The sequence below is a fragment of the Macaca nemestrina genome, chromosome 3 (assembly GCF_043159975.1).
Source record: "Macaca nemestrina isolate mMacNem1 chromosome 3, mMacNem.hap1, whole genome shotgun sequence".
Classification (NCBI taxonomy): Eukaryota; Metazoa; Chordata; class Mammalia; order Primates; family Cercopithecidae; genus Macaca; species Macaca nemestrina.
In genome coordinates, this window is record NC_092127.1 from 46,129,922 (window position 1) to 46,152,584 (window position 22,663).

General features: G+C 39.8%; 1 protein-coding gene across 3 annotated transcripts in view; it reads right to left on the bottom strand.

Annotated features, from left to right (window-relative positions):
• Positions 1 to 22,663, bottom strand: part of LOC105493302 (GRB2 associated binding protein 1) — a 130,002-nt gene that overhangs the window by 101,597 nt on the left and 5,742 nt on the right. Inside the window, exon 1 of one of the 3 annotated variants that reach the window (XM_011760845.3) lies at positions 11,744 to 20,402. The exons of the other annotated variants lie outside the window; for them this stretch is intronic. Within the exon in view, the coding sequence (XP_011759147.1) occupies positions 11,744 to 11,866 (123 nt within the window). The 5' untranslated portion in view covers positions 11,867 to 20,402. Of the gene's footprint in view, positions 1 to 11,743; positions 20,403 to 22,663 lie in introns of those variants that run through there. 3 annotated transcript variants of the gene reach the window in all.

Below are 22,663 nucleotides of genomic sequence, written 5' to 3' on the forward strand. Positions count from 1 at the left end.
AAATCACAGAATTACTGAATTTCAGAGCTGGAAGTGACCTTGTGGACTATGAGTCCAATTTCGATTTAAACGGAAATCTGACTATGACCTCACCAGGATAGGGTCCCTATTTTATTTATATATGATTCCTCTGTACAACGCCCTACATGCGCCAGGCACTCTATAAATACATTTGAAATAAACTACCAACGTTTGTTGGATGAATGAAATTCATTTTAATGTAATGATTTATAATCTCAGAAGGAAAGACTTCTGGCTCTGGCCTTTCTCCAAAGAAATGGCTTATTGTTCATTTATATACTAGTAATGAATAAAAGCCTGACAGGAGAACACGTAATGGTAGACCCCAACTAATGGAAAAGTTTTAATCCAAAAGTTTGCATGTAAGTAGATTCATATGAACTCAATGCATTTTCCCATAAAAACAATATTGTATGTTACAGGTACTATGTCCAGCCAAGAAAGCTCCCTTAAGTATACAGTATAGTTCCAACAGATACTAACCACCATGCAGAAAAATGCTCTATGGGAAAATGTGTTCAGCACCCACTGTGGGAACCATCTTGCTGCTCGCCAGGAGGCAGGCCCCTTCAAGATCAGAGATTGGGGGATACACAGGTGAAAAATCACAACTGGGTAAAGTTGTCAAGAGGGGTATAGAGAAAAACAGTGTACTCCCCCAATTCCCCCTTCATGCCTCACTCATTCACCAAGCAAGCATATCTTGGTGTCTTCTATATGTCAGGTCCTGTACTAGACATTGATGGGGCACATCAGAGACCAACGTTGATATGGCTTTTATCCTTCTGGATCTTATAGTCTAATAGGGAAGAAAGATACTGAAGAATGAGAAAAGAGAATGGGGATGAGGGTAATTGGCGAGGGAGTAGGGGTATGATGAACAGAAAAGAATGTTAGTAATGTTAGGTATCATTTCCCCCTGCTTCTTCCTCTACCTGCATCTGCTTCACCATTGGGGTAGAGAGGATGAGGAACAATTAACTAAAAAGGAGATGCAGGGAGAGCTTTAATTTTTGTCTCCCCTGCTTCCACTCCTTTTCACAGATCTTGATGCCAACTAGTGCATGGCAGAGTTGACTGGCATTGATGTAGGATGCAGGGAGTGAACAAGCAAACACTGGGGCTGTAGCAGTGAAGAGAAAAGAATGAAAGGAAGGAAATTCCCATCCCCCAGAACAAAGGAGAAACATGCTGTTGTGATAAGCATGCACAAGACAAGGCTGCACCTATGTCAGGAAAAAGCCATTCTGTTGAAGGCCCATCCAAGACAGACTCTACTCTGGACACCTAGCCTCACAAACACTGTCTGTTTCAACACATATCCAGTCTCCCCCACAATTTTAAGTAAACTACTCAGGTATACTCTCATTCTTACTTGCAACTAAATTTGTATGTCTATGCCTGTGTACTCTAGAAGTTCTCTAAAGAGGGAGGAATTAAATATCGAACCGCAAATAAGCTAAACTGTAATCACTCATCCTTTCAAGGTGACATTAGGCTCTTTTGATTTGCAAAAAGACAAACAAATAGCATAAATGGTCAGGAGAATTCACAAGCCCATGCATGTAGGAAGGAGAGTGGCAGATTAGCATCAATGTGGGCAGATACAAAATAAAGACTGAGAGGGAATCAATCTAAGTCATTCTTTTTTTTTTTGTTTGGAGACAAAGTTTCCCTCTTGTAGCCCAGGTTGGAGTGCAATAGCATGGTCTCGGCTCACCACAACCTCTGCTTCCTCGGTTCAAGCGATTCTCCTGCCTCAGCCTCCCAAGTAGCTGGGATTACAGGCGCCTGCCGCCATGTCCAGCTAATTTTTGTATTTTTAGTAGAGATGGGGTTTCACCATGTTGACTACACCAGTCTTGAACTCCTGATTTCAGGTAGTCTGCCTACCTCAGCCTCCCAAAATGCTGGGATTCCAGGCCTGAGCCACCATGGCCAGCATGAATTTAAGTCATTCTCAAGGGATGATGGCCTCTAACGCAACAGATGTGACTCTAGGGTGGGATGTGGGGAACATCCTAGTCCATCTAGGCTGCTCACTGCCTGGGTGAGGCCCCAAAGACCACCAGAGCCAAGGCAGCATTAAAAAACAAGAAACTAAAAATTCAAGCACAAAGTTGCATGTGTCCACTGAGTATCTGAACGTAAACTAGTGCAGGGGTTCTATCACCGCACCTCATGGCACTCTTACAGAGAAGGTAAAGATTCTGCAAATTTGATTTCAAACTACAAAGGCGAGCATAACTTCCCACTTGGCCATCCACTCCAATGGCCTATTTTACACCTTATCCTATTTTGGTTCCTGGCTCCCAACCACACTTTCCTTCCTCAGCTATGCTCTTGGGCTCCCCTAACAGGTTCCTGTTCAGGTTTTCCTTCTACCAGGTAAAAACCACTCTGTCTCTTTCTAACCCACCTCCAGCTCATGTTTTGTCAGGTCCTACAGCACTGCTTCTCTTACTCTGCAAGTTCCTCCCAGGACCACCTCACCATTGCCCACAGCACCCAGGAGCTCGTAAGGTCTTATGACTCCTGAGTCTGTAGCTCTGGTCCCAGTCACTCTCCTGAACCTAGCAGGATCTCACAACTCATGATAAATGATAAGTAGTGGATTATTAAGGCAAACAATTCAGGGCTCTCAAAAATTTCTAGTTTAAATCAAGGAGGTTATCTGTGCTTTTCACAAAATTTCTATGAGGAGAAATGCTGGTATGATAGCAAGAAGAGAGGTGTTGAAACAGATACATGTGGGTTTGAATTTCAGCACTGCCATATGTGCTGTGTGATTTTGGGAAGTTACTCTGAGCATCAGTTCCTTTACCTTACAAAATGGGGACAATGTCTACTTTTCAAGGCTGTTGTATGAATCAGAGATAACATTATAAAACAAAGAACTATCAAGCACACAGCAACTGTTTAACAGAGTATTATGCCTATGTGTCAGAGGCATTTGAACCAGAGTGACTCCATCTTGAATGGGGCTGGGTAAAATAAGGCTGAGACTTACTGAGTTGCCTTGCCAGGAGGTTAGACATTCTTAGTCACAGGATGAGATAGGAGGTGAGCACAATATACAGGTCACAACGACCTTGCTGACAAAACAGGAGTCAGTAGAAAAGGCCAGCCAAAACCCACCAAAACCAAGATGGTTACGAAAGTGAGCTCTGGTCATCCTCACTGCTCATTATACACTAATTATAATGCATTTGCATACTAAGAGACACTCCCATCAGCGCCATGACAGTTTACAAACGCCATGGCAACATCAGGAGTTACCCCATAGAATCTAAAAGGGGGAGAAATTGCCCCTTTTCTGGGAATTGCCCATCCCTCAGTTCTGGGAATTGCCCATCCCTTTCCTGGAAAACTCATGAATAATCCACCCCTTGTTTAGCATATAATAAGCATAAAAATAGCCAACCAGCAGCCCTCGGGGCTGCTCTGTCTATGGAGTAGCCATTCTTTATTCCTTTACTTTCTTAATAAACTTGCTTTTCTCTCCACAGATTTGTCTCAAATTCTTTCTTACAGGATATCTAAGAGCCCCTCTCTTGGGGTCTGGCTCAGGACCCCTTTCTGGTAACATATGGATGCTGCTATTAAGAAAATACCGAGAAACTATGGGTTCTGTTATAACATTTTTCTCATAACTATTAGTAGCATTTTAAGTACTATAGGAAGGTAGCTGTTGTCCTTATTTTTCTATCCTTCCCCCTCCAACTCCAGTATGCCATGTATAGTGGACTTACGTGATTCTTTTCAGGTACCCAGCATCTGAACTTTCCTTCCTATGTTTGGAAAATCATTAACAACACTACAGGCCAGGCGTGGTGGCTCACACCTGTAATCCCAGCACCTTGGGAGGCCAAGGTGGGAGGACTGCTTGAGCCTAGGAGTTCAAGACTAGCCTGAGCAACATAACAAGACCATGTTTCTTAAAAAACAAACAAACAAACAACAACAAAACACACACACACACACACACACAACACTTCAAAAGCTGAAAACCCCAAGTCACTGCTTTTTCAACCACCCCTGCAACCAGAGTGCAGTCACATTACCAGGTACACTGGCTCCACCAAATAATCCATCCCACATTTAGAATCTCAAGCAGTTACAAATAGTAAGAACCGTACAGAAACCGGGGCCAGAGGCAGGGGCAGTGATGCAGTTCCCAAAGGCAGCGGGGGTGGCATTTGGGGTCTCACGTGACTGGTGCTGGTGGTGCAAGATGCAGGGCCTATGATCATGTGCCAGAAGGCAGTGGCAATATATTCCCTAGATCAGTTCAGCATCATTGATCCTAGCTGATAAGCTGCCAAGGTGGGTTCTCAGCTTTCCCAGAGAAACTGTGCTACCTAATATCCTTAATAAACTCCTTTTATGATTAAATTAGTCAGAGATGTCTATTGCTTGCAACTGAGAATCCTGACTGATATGCCAAGTCAGGTAACATTTCATTGCCTTTGGTCAAAGGCCACTGTAAGATTTGCAGAGCAAACAAGTACAATGAGATCTCCCTAGTAAGTCAGGGTGTCAGAGTGAGCTGCTGAGCAAGATGTTACTAGCATTTCTGAAATACATTTCTTAAAAGGAAGGACAAGATGAATACATCAGCATGCTATTTTAATAGTAATCTAAAATATGATTTATTTTTACCTATCAGATTGAAAGATGCAATACGACACTGGCTACACCCTAAAATGCATCCACAGTTACTTTCTGGCATGTCTGAAGGTTGTGTATTGCAAAAGAAGTCCCTCCAAAAAAAACTCCTTCCCAAAAATTTGAATTTTTTAACTCCCTGCTTAACTATTCTGACAGAAACAGTGATGCCATTCCATCAGGTTGGCTCAGTTAGTAGCAGCACTTTATGTTAGCTTGATATCAAAAATATGCCTCGATGGGGAAAGGATGAGGTAGAAATTGAAAAATGTAAGTTTTGAAACTGGAAATAAGCACTCACAGTTTATGTTTAATTAGAATTGATATTTCTCCTACAATAATCTAACTTCAGTTACCTTGGACAATGCATTTGATTTCCCCTAGTCAGTAAAACTAAATTGGATAGAAGTTCACCTTAAATTTTCCTTTTGGCTTATTACCAATAACTTTTACCGCGTACTTGAAAAAATATTTTCAGTGAGACCAAAATTGCTGCAGAAGTCACATGAAAAACAAAACTTTGGCACATGAAAAAAATTTTCATTAACAACAAGCATCAAGATTCTGAGAAAAATCAACCCACGAGACAACTTTTTTTAGCATGATGGCAAGAATTTTGGGAAAAGGGAACTTACAGGAAAAAGAGTTTGTTTTGCCAATTATTCATTCACCTTTTTTTTCTTCTATTTTTGTAGTGTTCAAGTAGGATTCCTTATCCCAAACCTAATTTTATTTTCCATTTTGTCCTTTAAAGATCTCAATCTTCTGATTATAAAATCTAACAGTTAACCACTGAAAAGGCAGTAATTCCATGAATGCAGGTTTTTTAACCTTTAGTTCAAAAAACAAAACTTAGAATGGAAACAAAATATTTTTTATCTCAAATAATAAAAGCAAATTTAAAATAGGAAAAGAATGTAAGAAACAAAATCAGAATCAGGAGAATGTAAACTGAAAAATTTCCCAGTTGCTGAATTCTGACTTTTTAAAATTGATGTGCTATATATGGGATTATTCTCCCCCTCATTATTTCAGAGTAGGACACAGAGTGGTGAATCTACTTATACAAAAGAAACTTCTGTCTTCAAGCCAGGATTCATATAAAGTTAGATCATTTGCACAAGGCCATATAGTTTTATGCAACATCCAACAAAGAGCCGTTTCCTCTTCTACTCTGTAAAATCATTATAAACCAAAGACTAAAAAATCAGGCAGGCTGCAACTTGCCCAACCTACAGAAATGAGAATCTCTTTTTGGGTATTTTGAACTAAGAGTGACTCATGGAAAAAGGCAGGTTGCTGTTAAATTGAGATCTTCAAAGTTAGGGTTCCCCAGCATCTTTGAACCAAGGAACCCTGAAATTGGAGCAAATGAGAGTGAGAGTCTGCACAGTATAACATGATAGGGAGAAATCATCACCATCACTTTAGGGGTTAACAAACACCCTTTGGCACTGGGAACCCCAAAAAATCTCAGCGAGACCAAGTAGGGAAGGACGAAGCATTCTAAGAAAGACTTCGACATCTACCATTAGATTCCAATCTTTGGCTGGCCTGATTATAAATGAATATGAAAAGGACATACTCAACAATGACCAGGGCACACAGCCTTACAGAGAGATTACAGCACTCACACAGCGGATAAGGCACAACTTTTCATAATGTTAAACACTGAAGAGCAGTGGATGTTTTGGGAAACCCAATAATCCTACAACTGGACACAGTATGATGCAGCCATTAGAAATGGTCATCACAAAGCACATGGAAATGTTCTCTCATTATACACCAAGGGAGGAGGAGAACAGGACTCGTCTAGCCTTTAATGTTTTCATACCGGGTAAAGACAGAAAAAAATGCTTCCATGGGTTTTTTGTTGATTTGTTCCGCCTATATACAAAACTCATTAATGGAAATAGTTAATAATCTACTTTTAGTATCAAACATTTTCAGTATCAGATCCGGCATGCTGCATGTCATCTGGATGAGGGGGTCATCATCTGACCAGACTTTACTATAGTTTCACATTTATTTCCTGTTACTCAGAGAAAACGGAAATGGCCCCAAAGGAGGCCAACCCTGGGGCACCTGACAGCTGGGGTTCTTTACGACATCACTCCTTAAGTACTGTTTAACTTCTCATACCATTTAAAATGTTATCACACATTTACTTAGCTCTGCAGTTTATAACCAACCTACCAAACGGGACAAGCCAGTCTGGATTATACAATATGTAAATAAGCCAGGGAGCTAAGGAGCAAGCTGAGAGTAGGACAAGTTGGAACAGGGATACGAGTTAAACCTTACTACACCTGAAGGCAGCCTCTTCATTCACTTTCTCCTCATAGTGCTTTATAACTAAAACATGGAGAATACAAAAACCAATTCAAAAAATTCTACATATCCCCGCAAATACCAATTAGTAAGGCACCAAAATTAATTAAAGGAAACATACAAGTCAGTACTTAAATTTCATTTAGCTTTTTCAATCTGATGAACCTACTGAATACTCATACTTGGGCCTGAAAATATTAATGCATTCTAGAGAGATTATCAGTAATTTGTATCTTCTTCCCACACACACATGCTATCAGCTTAAATGTAGGCCCAGTGGCAGAACTGAAGTTTCACTAATGTTGTTTTAGGACTTGAATAAATTGTTTTAGTTTCATGTATGTACTTGTTTGAAAAACATTTCGTATTCACCACCTTCAGAGATGTTGAATGCATATCGTGAAACTGGTAACAAACACTGCATGAGTATTCCTATTGTGTCAAATACAACAAACCGACACAAGAGAGAAGCTTCACAAATGACATATTTAACATTTTATAATAAAAAAGAAAAATACTGAAACGACATTCAAAGGTATTCATCAACTCACATTGCTTCATGAAGATTACAATTGCCTATAAATTTGTCTTTTAAACAGGCTGTAACAAATCAACTGGAAAAAAGCTATGAAATTTAAAATTGTGTCTGTACAATTAATTATGAGTAGATGGTGATCGTGTAATGTAAGAATCACTGACAAAATTACGAGTAAATCATTTAAGTTCAACAAAAGAGAGCTGAAATTTAGTAACTTCAATCTAAAAACTTTAAAGGATACACACGCATGTACACACAATCGACGTATAAAATATATACTCATTAAAATGTCTGTTGAAAATTTAGGGCTTGATTTAATACACTGGAGTTCTTTCCCAGGTTCTTAGTTTTTACAAGTGTTTTTTTAAAAATAGCAATTTACATAATAGACACATTTCTCAGCATAGTTGCATCCTCTTTCCCTTCCACTAAAGGAGAGCTATACAAAACATGTATAAAAAAAGGAATGCTCAAATTTATTCTTCCCTGTTTCTGATAATTCATATGTGTGTGTGTGTGTGTGTGTGTATATATGTATATATATATGATTTCAAAGTAAGTCTTAAGAATCATCTCTAAAGAGATAAAGGAAAAAGTCCTCAGGTAGTAGGAATCATTTCCTGGAAATGCTACCAAATACACCCTTAAGGAGGGGTAAGAGTTGGCATCATGAGACTGTATCTTTCCATTCCAAAGGGTAAGTACAAGACAGGCTGCAAACTGGCCCAAACTATGGAAACTACCACCCTGTGGTAAGCACCCACAGCTTCCGCAGATTCCAGATTCAAAACGCCACCTCATCACACAGTCATCCCTACCCACCCTTCACCACAACAGGTAAACAGGAAAAAAATAATCAAGGTGAATATTTTCAAAGAGTTCCCTGGTGATTTTGATACTCCCCTCACTTGTCCCCCAGAATGAAAACTAGAGAGCTAAGTATACGCTGCCTCATGTTCTCACCCCTAAAACCCTGTATATTAAAATATCTGAGAACCCCTGGTTCCAATGGACTCCTCCCTTGCCCAGTTTTAGAGCTCAAGGTTGTGGTTTCAGCCAGACAGGTGTCAAAGTCAAAAAAAGTATTTCTGAACAGATACAGATGTCAGGCCACAAAACTGGAGGCTTGTAAAAACAATTTCTATACTATATAGAGTTGACCCAGGCTGGCATCTTTATGATCTGAGCATCCACTAGGTAGGAGTTTACAGGCACCCTAGTTTATCCCATCTGTCCTGTTCCAACCACTGGCATTCACACAGTAAGTTTGCAGAAGAGGTTCTCCAGATACTCACAGAAAGAGCTTCAGGACTAAATTCTGCAAAGACAAAAAACAGGCTGAGTAGAAACTCAAACCCACTCAGGATAGATTACCTAAAGGTATTTCTGAGACACGTCTTATGGTACCTCTTTTAAAGATATATAAAAGGGTGGTAGAAAGTCCAAAATTTCTGCAGAATTAAAAAAAAAAAAAAAGGGTGTTCTTTTGAGAGGGTATGGAAAGTATTCTAAATAGAATCTTCTAAAATCTTTCCTCTCAAGAAGAAAAAGTAGAAAGTTTACAGGCTCAAATCTCTACACTCTGCTCAGAAACTCCCAATTCGTTCGGAAGGCCTTCAGATGGCCTAGCTTAGCTGGCAAATATTCAAATACAGTTATTCAAAATATGTTAATGAGGCTAACGTGGTGTTTGCATCACGTAACCCAACCCTCCCTTTCTTTGTGTGAACTGAACCTGTGCAGGTTAAAAAACAGGCGTGCCAAACACTTGCTAACTGAGATTACTGACTGTTGGCTGAGCAACTGCCAATTTAAAATAAGCATTTAGGGAGAAGGGCTTTGCTCAAATGCATACTGTATTTAAAAATGGATACAGAGTTTCATTTTGATATTCAAGTCAGTCCCACTCCCATATTCCTCTATGGGCATGAAAGCAAGTATTAACCATTTACATTCTTTAAGCACCATGTTCAAAGTATCCTAAAGATTCCAATGTACTTTAAAGTACTTTTTTAAAAATAATTTTCCAGTGAAATGTTTTTCATTCCACGAATGAAGAAATGGAAATAGCATTTATGCATTGTATAGATAGGGATAACTGGAATCAAAAGTAAAACTGTTATTTTATCTGAGTTAATATACCTATTCAACATCATCTTCAGCACAATATCAAGTATTTCTCTTGTGGGTAAAATAAAATCACAAAGTAATTAACTGCTCGTCTTTGGTTTGCACATATTTTCAAAATCTGAATGTTTCCCCCACAAGATCAGACTATCTTAACATTTTCATTCATCGTTCTCCCAGCCTCTCCCCCACCTCCCGGCCCCCACCCAAAAAAAGGCATTGGCTTGTTTCTTCATCCACACAGACATTCCATACATAGCCTGAATTTCAGAAGTTAGGCCATGCAGCTTCATGTTCAGCAGAACAGAAAGCACTGGTTCCAAAAAAAATCGCAACACCTCGCAGTCCCAAAATTAGTTTCCAAATCACCAGTCCTTATGTAGAAAAGCAGGATCCAGTAACATACATTTAAAAAATTAAAAGGGGGTTGGAAGAAAGGTATAAACGAGATTACACACTTACCCATGGTGACTCATTCTCATATGCTCAAGATTAAACAGAGCACTGAATCTAGGATCAGGAAAGAATTTTTTCCTCAGGGGAAGAAAGGGGTGTGGGATTTCCAAATGATCCAACAGTAGGATCATCTGTGTGGATCAGGTGAGCAAATCCCACATAATTAACTTCCTATTACTGTGAAGGAGCAAACACAGGTGAGGCACACGCCTTCCTGAAAGGTGTTTGCATAAAGCCCCTTCTGTTGTTTCCAATGCTACTGAGATTGAATGGAGAAGCAGGAGATATTGGGCTGGCACAACAATCTGAATACTTAACCTACTGTGCCATACACTTAAAAATGATTAAGATGGTCAAGTTTATGTTATGTGTTGCTGTTTTGTTTTAATTACAATTGAAAATAATAATTAAAAAAGCAGTCATTGGGATGAACTGCTCCATGAGACAGCTGACAGGCTCTGGAAATGTGCAACGGTTTGAATGCTGGAAATCACAGCAACCCACTAAAGATGGAGGTGGATATAGAAATGGTAATGAGAACAGCTCTGGCCTGGGCATCAGGAAGCGTGTTCTAGTCTCATCTCTGCATGCTGAAACCAGCTGGCCTTGGACTCAGGGTATTTCCTAGGCCTAAATTAAGAATAGAAAGAGTAAAAAATGTTTTTCTCCTTTCATTAAGAAAAATTAGCCTTTATCCTCTTTTGAGTCATGTTGTTCTCCTTGAGGTATTTCAATAAAAATCTCGAAGAAAATCTATTCTGCTTTGGAAGTATACGGTTTAGAAAAACAACAGATCCTGTTTGAAAACAAACAGATGTTTTCAAGGCTAGAACTTAGTTGAAGGATGAAAAATATTTCAATATCTATGTTTCAATTTCACTTAGTAAAAGCATGGGCTTCTCAACATATAACTAATTCTCCAACTTGGAGCAAAGCACATTTGCTAAAAAATTTAGTGTGCATAAAAGCTACTATAAAGAGTATCTTTTAGTTATTTAAGAATCACTGGCATAAATAGGTAGATATTAAAGATTTGGAAATCTCTGGGTATTAAAAATTGTAACTTAAATAATGAATACCAATATACTATACATTTTAAGTAAATCTATGCACATTTTCTATTCAAATATAAGTAAACATAAAAATATTACAAAGTCAAATATATATATTATAGTTTAATGATAAATCTTCTACACCAAGTTTTTTTAAAAGAAACACTTCCCTTTAGTAACTTAGGCAAAGGGCAATAAATCTGCTTACCTAATATTTTATAACTCTTTTTTTCTCTATATGTTAAACTCAAAATGGAAAACTGTAAGTTAAAATACTTCCACTGAAAATTTATGTGATTTCCTAATGTTGCATTTTGATAGCTATTTAATGTTATGCTTCTAAGAGCATTTACACTTGTTTTCAGAAAATATAAAAATTCATTGGAAACACCCATCACTATGTTAAACAGTATATGAGTTAGAATAAATCACAAGGAAGAAAAAAAATCTGAAAAGTCAGGAATACTAAGAGGCTCATAAAAAGGAGATACACCAAGATATACCAAGTATATGATTTTAAAAACAAAAGAAAGCAAGAAAATAAGGTCACCTGAAATGAAGACAGCAAGTCCTGAGCCCAGTCTTCAAAGTGCAGGGTAGACGACACAGGAGTCTCGCCTTTCTTGATTGCCAGAGTAAATGGAAGAAGCTGGTTTTGGGTCTCCACCAGCATACAGCAACAACCCTTCTATTCACTTCAGAGCAAAGTGATCTACTAACTACACTTACTTGGACTCTTAGTGCAATGAGAGGGTGTGGTAGACACTTCATACAATAACAATAATGATCCTCAACACTTACAATGCAGGTATGAAGATTCTATAAAATCTTGTGAGCAGATGGAAGGGAAAGAACATCAAAGATGGTAAAAAGGATTAGCAAGCTAGTTAATACACTATAGCGGTGAAAGTTCTAAAGTACAATCTGGGTTTCTAGAGCATGTATATGGAAAAGTGAACACTTTAATACAGAGATAATTAGAATAAAGAAAGGATGATTTAACAAATGCTGGCGATACTCGTCACTTTATAATTATCTTTCAAAATTCTTTTTTTTTTTTGAGACGGAGTCTTGCTCTGTCGCCCAGGCTGGAGTGCAGTGGCCGGATCTCAGCTCACTGCAAGCTCCGCCTCCCGGGTTCACGCCATTCTCCTGCTTCAGCCTCCCGAGTAGCTGGGACTACAGGCGCCCGCCACCTCGCCCGGCTAGTTTTTTGTATTTTTTAGTAGAGACGGGGTTTCACCGTGTTAGCCAGGATGGTCTCGATCTTCTGACCTCGTGATCCGCCCGTCTCGGCCTCCCAAAGTGCTGGGATTACAGGCTTGAGCCACCGCGCCCGGCCGACTATCTTCCAAAATTCTTTTCTTTTTTTGTTTTTCGGTCAGGACCTCTCTCCAAGGTTACTGAATCGAACTATAAAGTTCCTCTATGGAAATAATATGTCCAAAAAAAAAAAAAAAAAAAGGAATAGCTGTCTAGAAGCAGAGTACATTCAATAGGTAGCTGGAAGTCAAGTACTTTATTCCTCTGCTAGGATTAAGTAACCATTCCCACCTGGTCCACTTCTTGACCAATTTTCTAAAGTGGAGTCAGTCTGTCTCTCTTGCTCTTTCTCTAACGTGGGCTTTAAAATCAAAGTTTAGGTTAAAAGAGATAGATTAGAAAATATAAATTTAACACACACATATACAAACACAGAGCTGGAAAGCAAGAGAGCTTCCTCAGTCAAGTAGACCCACTTTTGGTGTTCTTTTACACATCAACCACATCTCAACTAACCAAAAATTAGGGCAAATCAGACATGTATTATAAAAATAATGGGAAAGAATATTAGAAATGTGAACTATTCCAGGAAATCCGGACTATACTTTAATAATATGGTTTCAGATCCAATAACTAGAATAACCAGAACTTCTGGTGAACAGCTAATCCTCTTTCATCTCTCCTCTTCATCTTTAAGCCATTCATAAACTCTTGATTCAGGAATGCACATTCTTCTTTAAACAGACACCTACAAAATACTTTCTTTGATTTAATCATGTCTTTTGAGTTTTTCGGCGACAGTTAGGTACTTTCTCATATTCTAACCTTTCTAAAAATTCCTTTTCACTTTTGTCATCCTCTAAATATGTCCTCTTTGGAGGACAGTTTGATCTCGTTCACTGCCAGAAAAAACTAAACACTTATCTTTTTAAGCAGCACAGCATACTCACTCCCTTCATCTCACTGAAGAGAGATTAAAGTTACTCCCTCAGTTTTGGTTCTTGCTTTCCTATTCCACTCTTTATAAGTATTTACTTCTATTGGATTTTCTTTCTTGTCTCTTTTTCCCTCTATGCCCAACTCAGGATTTCTCCAAGAGTAATCTAAGGACCATCTACATCAGAATCAGCAGGGGTTCAAGTAAGAAACTGCAGTTTTCTGGACCTCTACCCAGACTTAATAAAAATATTAGAAGGAGGGTAGAGCCCAAGAATCTTCACTTTAGAAGTTACCCAGTGATTGTTATGCACACTGAAGTTTAAGGACCACTGACTGCTCTAGACCCTTGTTTTTTCCCAACCAAATGACACAAGGACTCTGCCAAGCTATAAGTATCTTAGGATCATCTGAAAAGAGAGAACACCTTAACAGTTCTCTCTTTGCATTCCTTCTATTTGCCTTCCTTCTAAAATACACATGGAAGAGGAAAGAAAGCTTGGAGAGTGGGCTGAATATGAGACATCAGCATAAATGCAGACTTGTCAGCCCTGCTCTGTGGCTGCTGCCAATTACAGTAGCCAGACCTGAAAGAGGACTTGATTACATGTAATTTATAAAAAGTAAACAAGCTGGGTGGCTTGTGAACAATGAATGGTGATATTGCAGCCAAGAGGTAAGAAAATGCATGAAAAAATGACTCAGCATCCCCCTACTAGACAACAATTGGCTGTACTCTAAGCTAGGAGAGTAAAGGAAAAAAATGAGTATTTTGGTAATGATTTAAATGACAACAGATCCTTGGAGAGAGAATTTGCCTATCACCTAAACCCTCTAGTGATCAAAGGCTCAGCCATCTCAATGACTGTTTTTCTCAAACATTATTTTAGTCAGAAAAATAAATGCTTGCTTCCGGTGCTATGACACAATCCAACTGGAAACATAGGAATATACTAAATGAATATTTAATGATGTCTCTTAATAAAGAGACAAGAAAGAAAATCCAATAGAAGTAAACACTTACAAAGAGTGGAATAGGAAAGCAAGAACCAAAACTGAGAGTAACTTTCATCTCTCTTCCGTGAGATGAAAGGAATATGCTGTGCTGCTTAAAAATTGCATAATACTAAAAGAACCAAGCTTTATGAACCCCTCTACATGAGGATTTCTCAACTTCAGCACACTGATATTTTCAGCCAGATAAATATGTGCAACACAGCGTGTTTAGTAGCATCCCTGCTTCTTCCCACTAGATACCAGAAGCATTCCTCCTCCTAGCTGTAGCAACCAAAATGTCTCCAGAAATTGTTAAATTGATATGGAAGTGCTGGGAAGGGAAGAGCGTGGTCCCTTTAAATGATCTCGAAGGGAGGAAGGCGTGGTCCCTGGCTAGGGATCCACCCCCACGATCCTAGGTGAGGCCTGGCACTCCAGCCTTGGCGCCCAAAGGTCGCCTTTCCCAAGACCACCCTGGCCGGCCACGCCCCCATCTGTGTCTATAAAAACCTCCCCCTCCAGCGTCCCTAGGAACAAGCGGCTGGAGGTCCTGACGAAGACGTTCGCGGGAGAAGACACAAGCGGCTGGTCGTCGAGAGAGCACACCGTGGAAGAGCACCCGCAGGCAAGCTGACCGTGGACTGGCCGAACAACTCAGAGTATGGCCGGAGAAGCTGGAGAAGAGTCAGGCGGCTGAGTGGCCCCACTGCAGGGAAAAACCATCTCCCTTCTGGCTCCCCCATCTGCTGAGAGCTATTTCTGCTCAATAAAACCTTGCACTCATTCTCCAGCTCCATGTGTGATCCAATTCTTCTGGTACACCAAGGCAAGAAACCCTGGGATACAGAAATCCCTCTGTCCTTGTGATAAGGAAGGGGGTTTAACTGAGCTGGTTAATACAAGTTGTCTATAGAGGGCAAACTAAAAGAGCACCCCGTAACACACGCCCACTGGGGCTTCAGTTGTAAACTTTCACCCCTAGACACTGCGGTGGGGTCAGAGCCCCTCAGCCTGCTCGTCTGTATGCTCCCCTAGAGGTTTGAGCAGTGGGGCCCTGAAGAAGTGAGCACATCCCCATTGCATGCCTTGCGAGGGGGACAAGGGAACCTTTCCTGTTTCAAAATGTCCTGTGGAGGGGTCAAAATCACCTACCCACGTCTACTAAAAACTGTCGTACACAGAAACATCGTGAAGAAATTGTGCATATTAAACAGCTCATAGAACACATTTTTTACATAATCAAATTTTGCTCCTAAATACATATTTTTAAATATATTTTATATAAATCTATATATATACACACATATTTTTCCATTACCAGGGACTAAAATACAAAGCCTTTTTTTTTTTTTGAGACAGGGTTTCACTCTTGTTGCCCTGGCTGGGGTGCAATGGCACGATCTCGGCTCACCGCAATCTCCGCCTCCCAGGTTCAAGTGATTCTCCTGCCTCAGCTTACCGAGTAGCTAGAATTACAGGCATGCACCACCACACCTGACTAATTTCTGTATTATTAGTAGAGACGGGGTTTCACCATGTTGGCCAGGCTGGTCTCTTATCTCCCGACCTCAGATGATACAGCCACCCCACCTCCCAAAGTGCGGGGATTACAGGGGTGAGCCACCGTGCCCAGCCTAAAATACAAAGTGTTAAGAGTGTTTTAGTGAGCTATCTAAGCCATGATAACAGTGCCACATGACAAAATAACTGAGTAACTCCTCCCTTTTCTTAGTCCCAATCAATCAGTTGACATATGCTGTCAACTTTATCTTAAAAGTATTTCTGTTCATTTAACAGGGCCAACATATCCATCAGAAGGCACAGTGCTTGGGGCCCATGATACTTTTAGGAGCACACAAAAAGTGTCTTAATACTTTCTTTTAAAAATCAATAAAAAATGAAAAATAACTACTCCAGGTTAGAATATATTCATCTTTATACTGACATAGCTGCAAAATAGTTTTTAATTTTTTTAACCTAGGAAGGGGGGGACCTATGAAGGGACCTATGTACCACTGGGGCTCACAAAAGTCACAACATGGCCCCACCATCGGAGGGGAGATAAGTAAACAAGCAAATATCAAGTGTGGCAAGTGCTATGCTATGAGAATAACAGAGCGTGACAGGAGGACAAAACAGATGCTCCCAGCACAATATGTCTGTGTGTACATGTGGCAGTGGTGGTGGAGGTCAGAAAAGGCTCCCAAAGTTAGCCTGGTTGTGAGACGGAAAAGAGAGGGTTCAAGGACTCCTGGAGGAGAGGAGAGCAGGTGCAAAGGCCCGGAGAGAGAGAGATCTCAGAGCTGATCTGGACCATGAAAGTTCAGTATAGCTGAAGGGGAGAGACTGAGTGGAGAAGGGAGCAACAAACACTACTGGATGGATGTGCTGCTGCCACATAAAGGGCCATGCAAGCCAAAGGAAGAGGCAGAGGCACTCCGAAGAGCAAAAGAACGCCGCAGAACAGCTTCGAGCTATGGAATGGCATTATCAGATTGGTATTTCAGAAAAGTCATTCTGGCTGCCTTGACAAGACAGTTAAGAGGGGCCCAAGAGGAGGCAGAGAGCAGCAACTGCAACTGGCTATTGCAGCAATCCAGAAGAAAGGCAAAGATGGCTTAGGCAAGAGTGGCCAATAAATTGAGATACTTGGGAGGTAAAACTGACAGGGTTTGGTCATTGGGTGTGGAGAATGAGAGACAGAGAAAAGTAAAAGAAAACCTGGCTGAGCCACTGTACGAGGAACAGCCAAGAAGACCAGGTTTAAGGGAAAGGATGATAAGATCTGCTGTGGGCATTCTGACTCTGAGTTGCTGTGGGCTATATAAGCCGTTTTGGATTTAAACCCTTAGATCCATAGATCTATGGAATGAGAATTGGGCTGAGATAGAGTACTCAAATTATCAACATATAATTCAGGACATTTAACTAGGTGTTAAGAGCCATAGATGAGTTTTAAAGGTCAGAAAACATCCAAGATTATAATAATGTTTGTGTCTAAGTTGGTAAGAATTCTTATGGTAACTGAGAGCCTCACATTTTCAAAGGAGTTCACAATCTCACAACAGATGAAGAACCAACTAACAAAGATGAAAAGAGGAGGAGACCAACCAGGGCTAGCACTGGAACCCTCAAGAACTCCAGCACTTAGGAACATCAGAGACTGGTGTTTAAATAAGGGTGATGGAAAAAGGACCCAGCTGTATTCCATTATGAAATGAACAGCAGGTGAAAAAAAGGGATAACCAAATGTAAACAGCAATGCAAGAGTCTGGCTGGGAAAAGGAGAAACAGAAATCAGATCTTACTCCAGCCTCATCTTTGAAAATTGAATCCATCTTTTAAGGTCCTGGTGAAACGGCTCTTGCCACCTTCATTAAGCCTTCACAGAGTACCTGAATTAACCTATCTTTGCTGGATTCTTCTACCAGAATGTCTCACACATCACTGATCATTATGTAATTTGTAGAACTAAGTGCAACCTGTGTCCCCTAGCAGCACACAGCTCTCAAAGGTGAAAACAGTGTTCGCTTGGTCCTCTTCTTTTGCATTCTTCACAGTGCCCTGTTCACGTGAGCATTCACTCTGACAGAAAGGATTTTATCTGGGAGGTGAGAGATGGGCCCCGACAGAACAATTGGTTAAGTAGTATGACTCTGGGCTAATCAATTCATCTCCCTTAGGCTTATTTTCATTCCCCGTAAAAGGAGTGGGTTGGGTTCTTTTGGGTGGAGAAGGAGATAGTGTAATTAGCAAAAAGTTTCAATATAGCTATTGTTTTTGTAATGCAAATCATAGAAGATAAAACTGGATTAAAAGCCAAAGGACACTCAAACAATACATGAGAGAGGAGTGGGTTAGAAAAGGTTAAGAAATACTGGACAAGAGAATTTACAATTTTAGGCTCAAAATTCTACAATTATTTGATCGTGCTGTTTAACAGTATGTGCAAGGCACTGCACTATATATCTGAGACAGAGAACAAACGCCATCTCTGTCCTCTGGAAATTAATATCCTATTACAAACACCAAAGAATGATAAGTGAAGCCGTAATTTTCACAAATTCCTGTGTTTACACCTTTTTCTCTGTATACTGTGGGTCACTATGAAAATCAACTAGAAAAATATATTAGGCTTGCTTTTCCCATTTGAAACATTCAGCATTTATAAATTTGTCTCTCAACTATTTGACTGCTTAAAGGAATAGAAAGAAAAATAATACCGTTCAATAGCGCCAGTTTAATTGTGTGCCTTTTTCTTTGGAGGTAAATGACCTACATACCCAGCAAAGATTACTCAGAAGGCTTTGGTTTTATGTAACAGCATCACTAGGAACAAAGTACCTTCCCAAATATTTTACATTCTTAGGAGTTCAATATTTCCTTTTACCTTTTCTCAACACTTCAAACATGTAAACCTGAAACTGTCAAGAACATGTAAAGTAAATACTCCTTCCTACATAACTGTGGGGTCAATTATAACTTTGCCAGAGGGTAGAGGGTTCAAAAAATACCCCTCTAGCTGAATGAGGTAATCGTTCCTCATCAAGCTCTACACAACAGCACTGGAATTCAAAACGCCGAAGGTAGCTTTTACCTAGTATCTCTCTTACAAAAGTCAAAGATTAAAGCACTTCTCTCTCGATAATCAAGGAGTCATCATCCCTCCACCAGCACCTTAGTCTTGGCAACTCCAACTCTGGCCACAGCAGTGATGGGAATGTGCTAAGGACTGGAGCTGGGAAGGCACACAGGCAGGTAATTCTTTCATCAGGTAGTCATCTCAGGGAGGAGTTCTGCCAGTCAGAAAGTGGCCTAACCACATTTCCCAATACAGCAGTAACTAAAAGCTGCGTTTCAGGAGAGAAAAACAATCTACATGCTGGGTGGAACATTATTATTTCTCTTCTTGATTACTACGTAAGAGTGACACAAATTAACGCTCTCTTTTTAGAGAAAAGGTGAAAGAATGTGTGTGTAAAGATTGGGACACAAATATTTTGTGATCTTGATATCTAGGCTTATATCACAGAGAAGCAGAAATGAATAGGAAAAGAGAGGGTAGGGAACTATGGCACAGAGTGCTTTTACCTTCCTCTCATTTAAAAAAGTTAGCAAATAAAATGTTACAGCAACTGGCTGGCTAATGCATTAAATACAACAATAAAAACTACAACAATGAGGCAGAAGATCACTTGGGGCCAGGAGTTCGAGACCAGCCTGGGGAATGTAGAGAGACCCTGTCTCTATTTCCTATTTAAAACAAACACTACAACAAAATGTGTTGAGTTCTTCCCATGCTTATGTCCAGGACTTCATTTCACAAAAGCAAATATGAAACTTGCTTAACTTAAATTGCATTTACCTGCTTATTTCACATTTAAATAGCTAAATATCTCTAGTCGATAATGATAAATAACTTAACCAAGCAACATAAAAGTAAGTTATAAAACCTTGGTATTATTTGACATTTTGCCCCTCTTCTGACAGGAGGATGGCCTCCTCTCACTTTTCTCTTGAAATGTGAAATGGAATTTTGATGCTTTCCCCTACGTGCAGTATTCTTAAGTATGTATAAAACTGTTTTTGAAATAAATTTAAGCTACATGAGTCAAACCAAAAGAAAATAAATAAAAAAGGAAAAGGAAAAACAATCAACAGGATAGTTAAAGCAAAGTTTAATATTTGTCTTCCTAAAAAAAGAAAGGCTTAATATTTTTTACATTGAAATGTTTGGACTCTTGGTATATTGTTTTTAATTCATGGGACAATGTGGCCATTTGTTTTTTTCCTCTTAGGACATTGTTTTTTGAACACATAACTTAAGAGAACTGCCTAGGCCAAGTATGAATTCAAAGTAGAAAGCTGGGAGAAAAGAAAACCACCATCAGAAAAACACTTGGTAAATGTGGCATTCTTTTGAGTATATAAAAATAAAAGAAAACTCAGTTTAGAAAGATGATAAACATTACTGAAACACACACTAAGAGGTGAGGAAAGAACGATTAAATGATAGAAAAAAGTTAACTCACATTTCTCCTTCTAGAAGTTCTATTCCTTTATAACTTATATCCTCCACGTGCAGTTTGCATATAGTAGCTCTGCTAAAAACAACCACATGGAAAATTTTTGTTCCAGATAATACTGCAGGACAGGGCTTGGCAGCTACAAGTTGTAATCAGAATGCTTCAAGAGCTAATGTAACAGAGATAACAACCAAACATGCATTACAGTGCATAGTCTTAATTCTTTTTAAAACCAGGCTGGGAGAAGGTCAAAAGCTCTTAGGTTATAGTGTACTTTATTCAGCAATGAGAACTTTTAAACTAGGGAGAACTTTGCTCCATGAATAAGTGAATTGCTTAAAAAAGAAATGATTCTTTTTTCCAGTTAGGGCATTCTTCTATTATTTAAGATGCTCAAACATACAAGCCTAGAATGAGCAAAAATTTCCAGTTACTAAAAATGACTTTCCCCAGCAATTCTACAGGCCTAAATTGTCATCTACAATTAACTGAGGCTCCTATAGCCATCCCACTGGCAAAGGAAGAGCCTAGTTATTTAATAAATATGGAAATCCACAGTACAATGGGCCACTTTTTGCCAGGGGTAATATAAAAAAGAAAGAATGCTAATTTTATGGGTGTTATATCCCAAGAGGGGAGAATAAAGAGACCTGTGACTTGGTAAGTTTTCTGTATTAGTTGGCAGACTGAGATAAAAGGAGTCACAGAAAGATCGTGACTTCAATCCAAGTTCAAATGGCAAATTCAGATGGAGCTCTAACTTGGTGGAAATTAAGCACCACGTTGATGTGAGAAATGTGAAATGAGAGAAACCCCTCCATCCACAGTGAGAGGGGGTTTCATGTGATCCGTTGGTGTTATTCTCTCCCCCCTCAACACAAGCTGGCACTCACACAGCTGGGCTAAGATGGCTTCCAAAGTCCGAAATAAGACGCTAGCCCAAGGCAGCCCTGGCCCTGCTGCTGGAACTCAGAAGCAAATGAATCAAAGGCTCTTTTATTCTCCCTCCCACCAGAACATGCTCCCTCTCTGTTGTAAACTAACTGCTTGCCAGAATGAATTACTTAGCTTAAAACAGACATAAAGAAATCTTAAACAACTCATGTCCCTTGGAATTTTAATAAGTTCAGGTGACCAAACAAGTTGTTTTGTTCATGTCTAGTTTGATGCAGAAAATTCACTTGTGCTCAGGAGCCCATGAGGAACAATAGATCTTAGCAGAAACAAAAACTTCTCAAACTAGAAGATACAGCTGACAGCCACACTCCACACATGAAACTGGGGTGTTGGGAAGCAGTTCTTTTTTCATGAGGACATCTAAACTCAACACAAATGTTTGTTCTTCCTTTAAAACCAGCCCTCCCTTAAGATTTTGCTGTTGCTGCCGGCAGTACACCAGCTCTTACAAGAGCAAAGTGTAAAATTCATTTGCAGAGTCTTCCCTGGCATCTCCCACCCCTCCATCCCCTGTTGTCACTCTAAACTCTTAGGTAATAGTACTTCATATGGCAACTAATCATATATGGCCGTATAACATATGTCCTATAAAATGATTGACAACTTGTCTTCACAAACAGATTAGAAACTCCTTAAAGGCAGGGAGTGGGCCTTTCCTTCCTTGCATTCCACACATGGCACATAACAAAAGCTCCTGCGATACTTGTTTATTATTCAGTCAACAGGCATCTGTTGAGCTCCTACTCTGAGCCAGGCATTGCACAGGGGCTCAAGACACAGCACCCAGCTCAGGAGCACAGCAGCCAAAGGCCCTGCACACAGGTCTGCCTTTAGTTAAAAACCAAGAGTCCCCAAAGAATACTGCTGAAGCAGTCACTAAACTATTTAAGATAAATAATAAAGATTTCCCCAAAAGGATGATGTCCCCCAAAAATGTATATTGTAGCTTATTGAAGAGCTCCCCATTTGTCCCTTCCACCCAAGAAAATGTCTAAGAGGAATGCTAAACTGCAACAGAGCTTCTGCTGAAGATCTATAGCTCTTCCCTCACCCATTTTACAGATAAGGAAACTGAGGATCAGAATGGTCAAATGCTCCTGTGGGTGAGTAGTGGCAAAGCCAAGTAGAATTCGGGTCCTGACACTCAGTTTGAGTTTCCTTCCACTATAGCAAAACATCCCCAGTAAAAGCATCAGTGGTTGCATCAAATTACATTTTAAAACAAAATTCTTCAAAAGTAAAGTAGTAGCCCACCTACTACAATGCTCCTTCTGGCTGTCAGTATCTGTAAG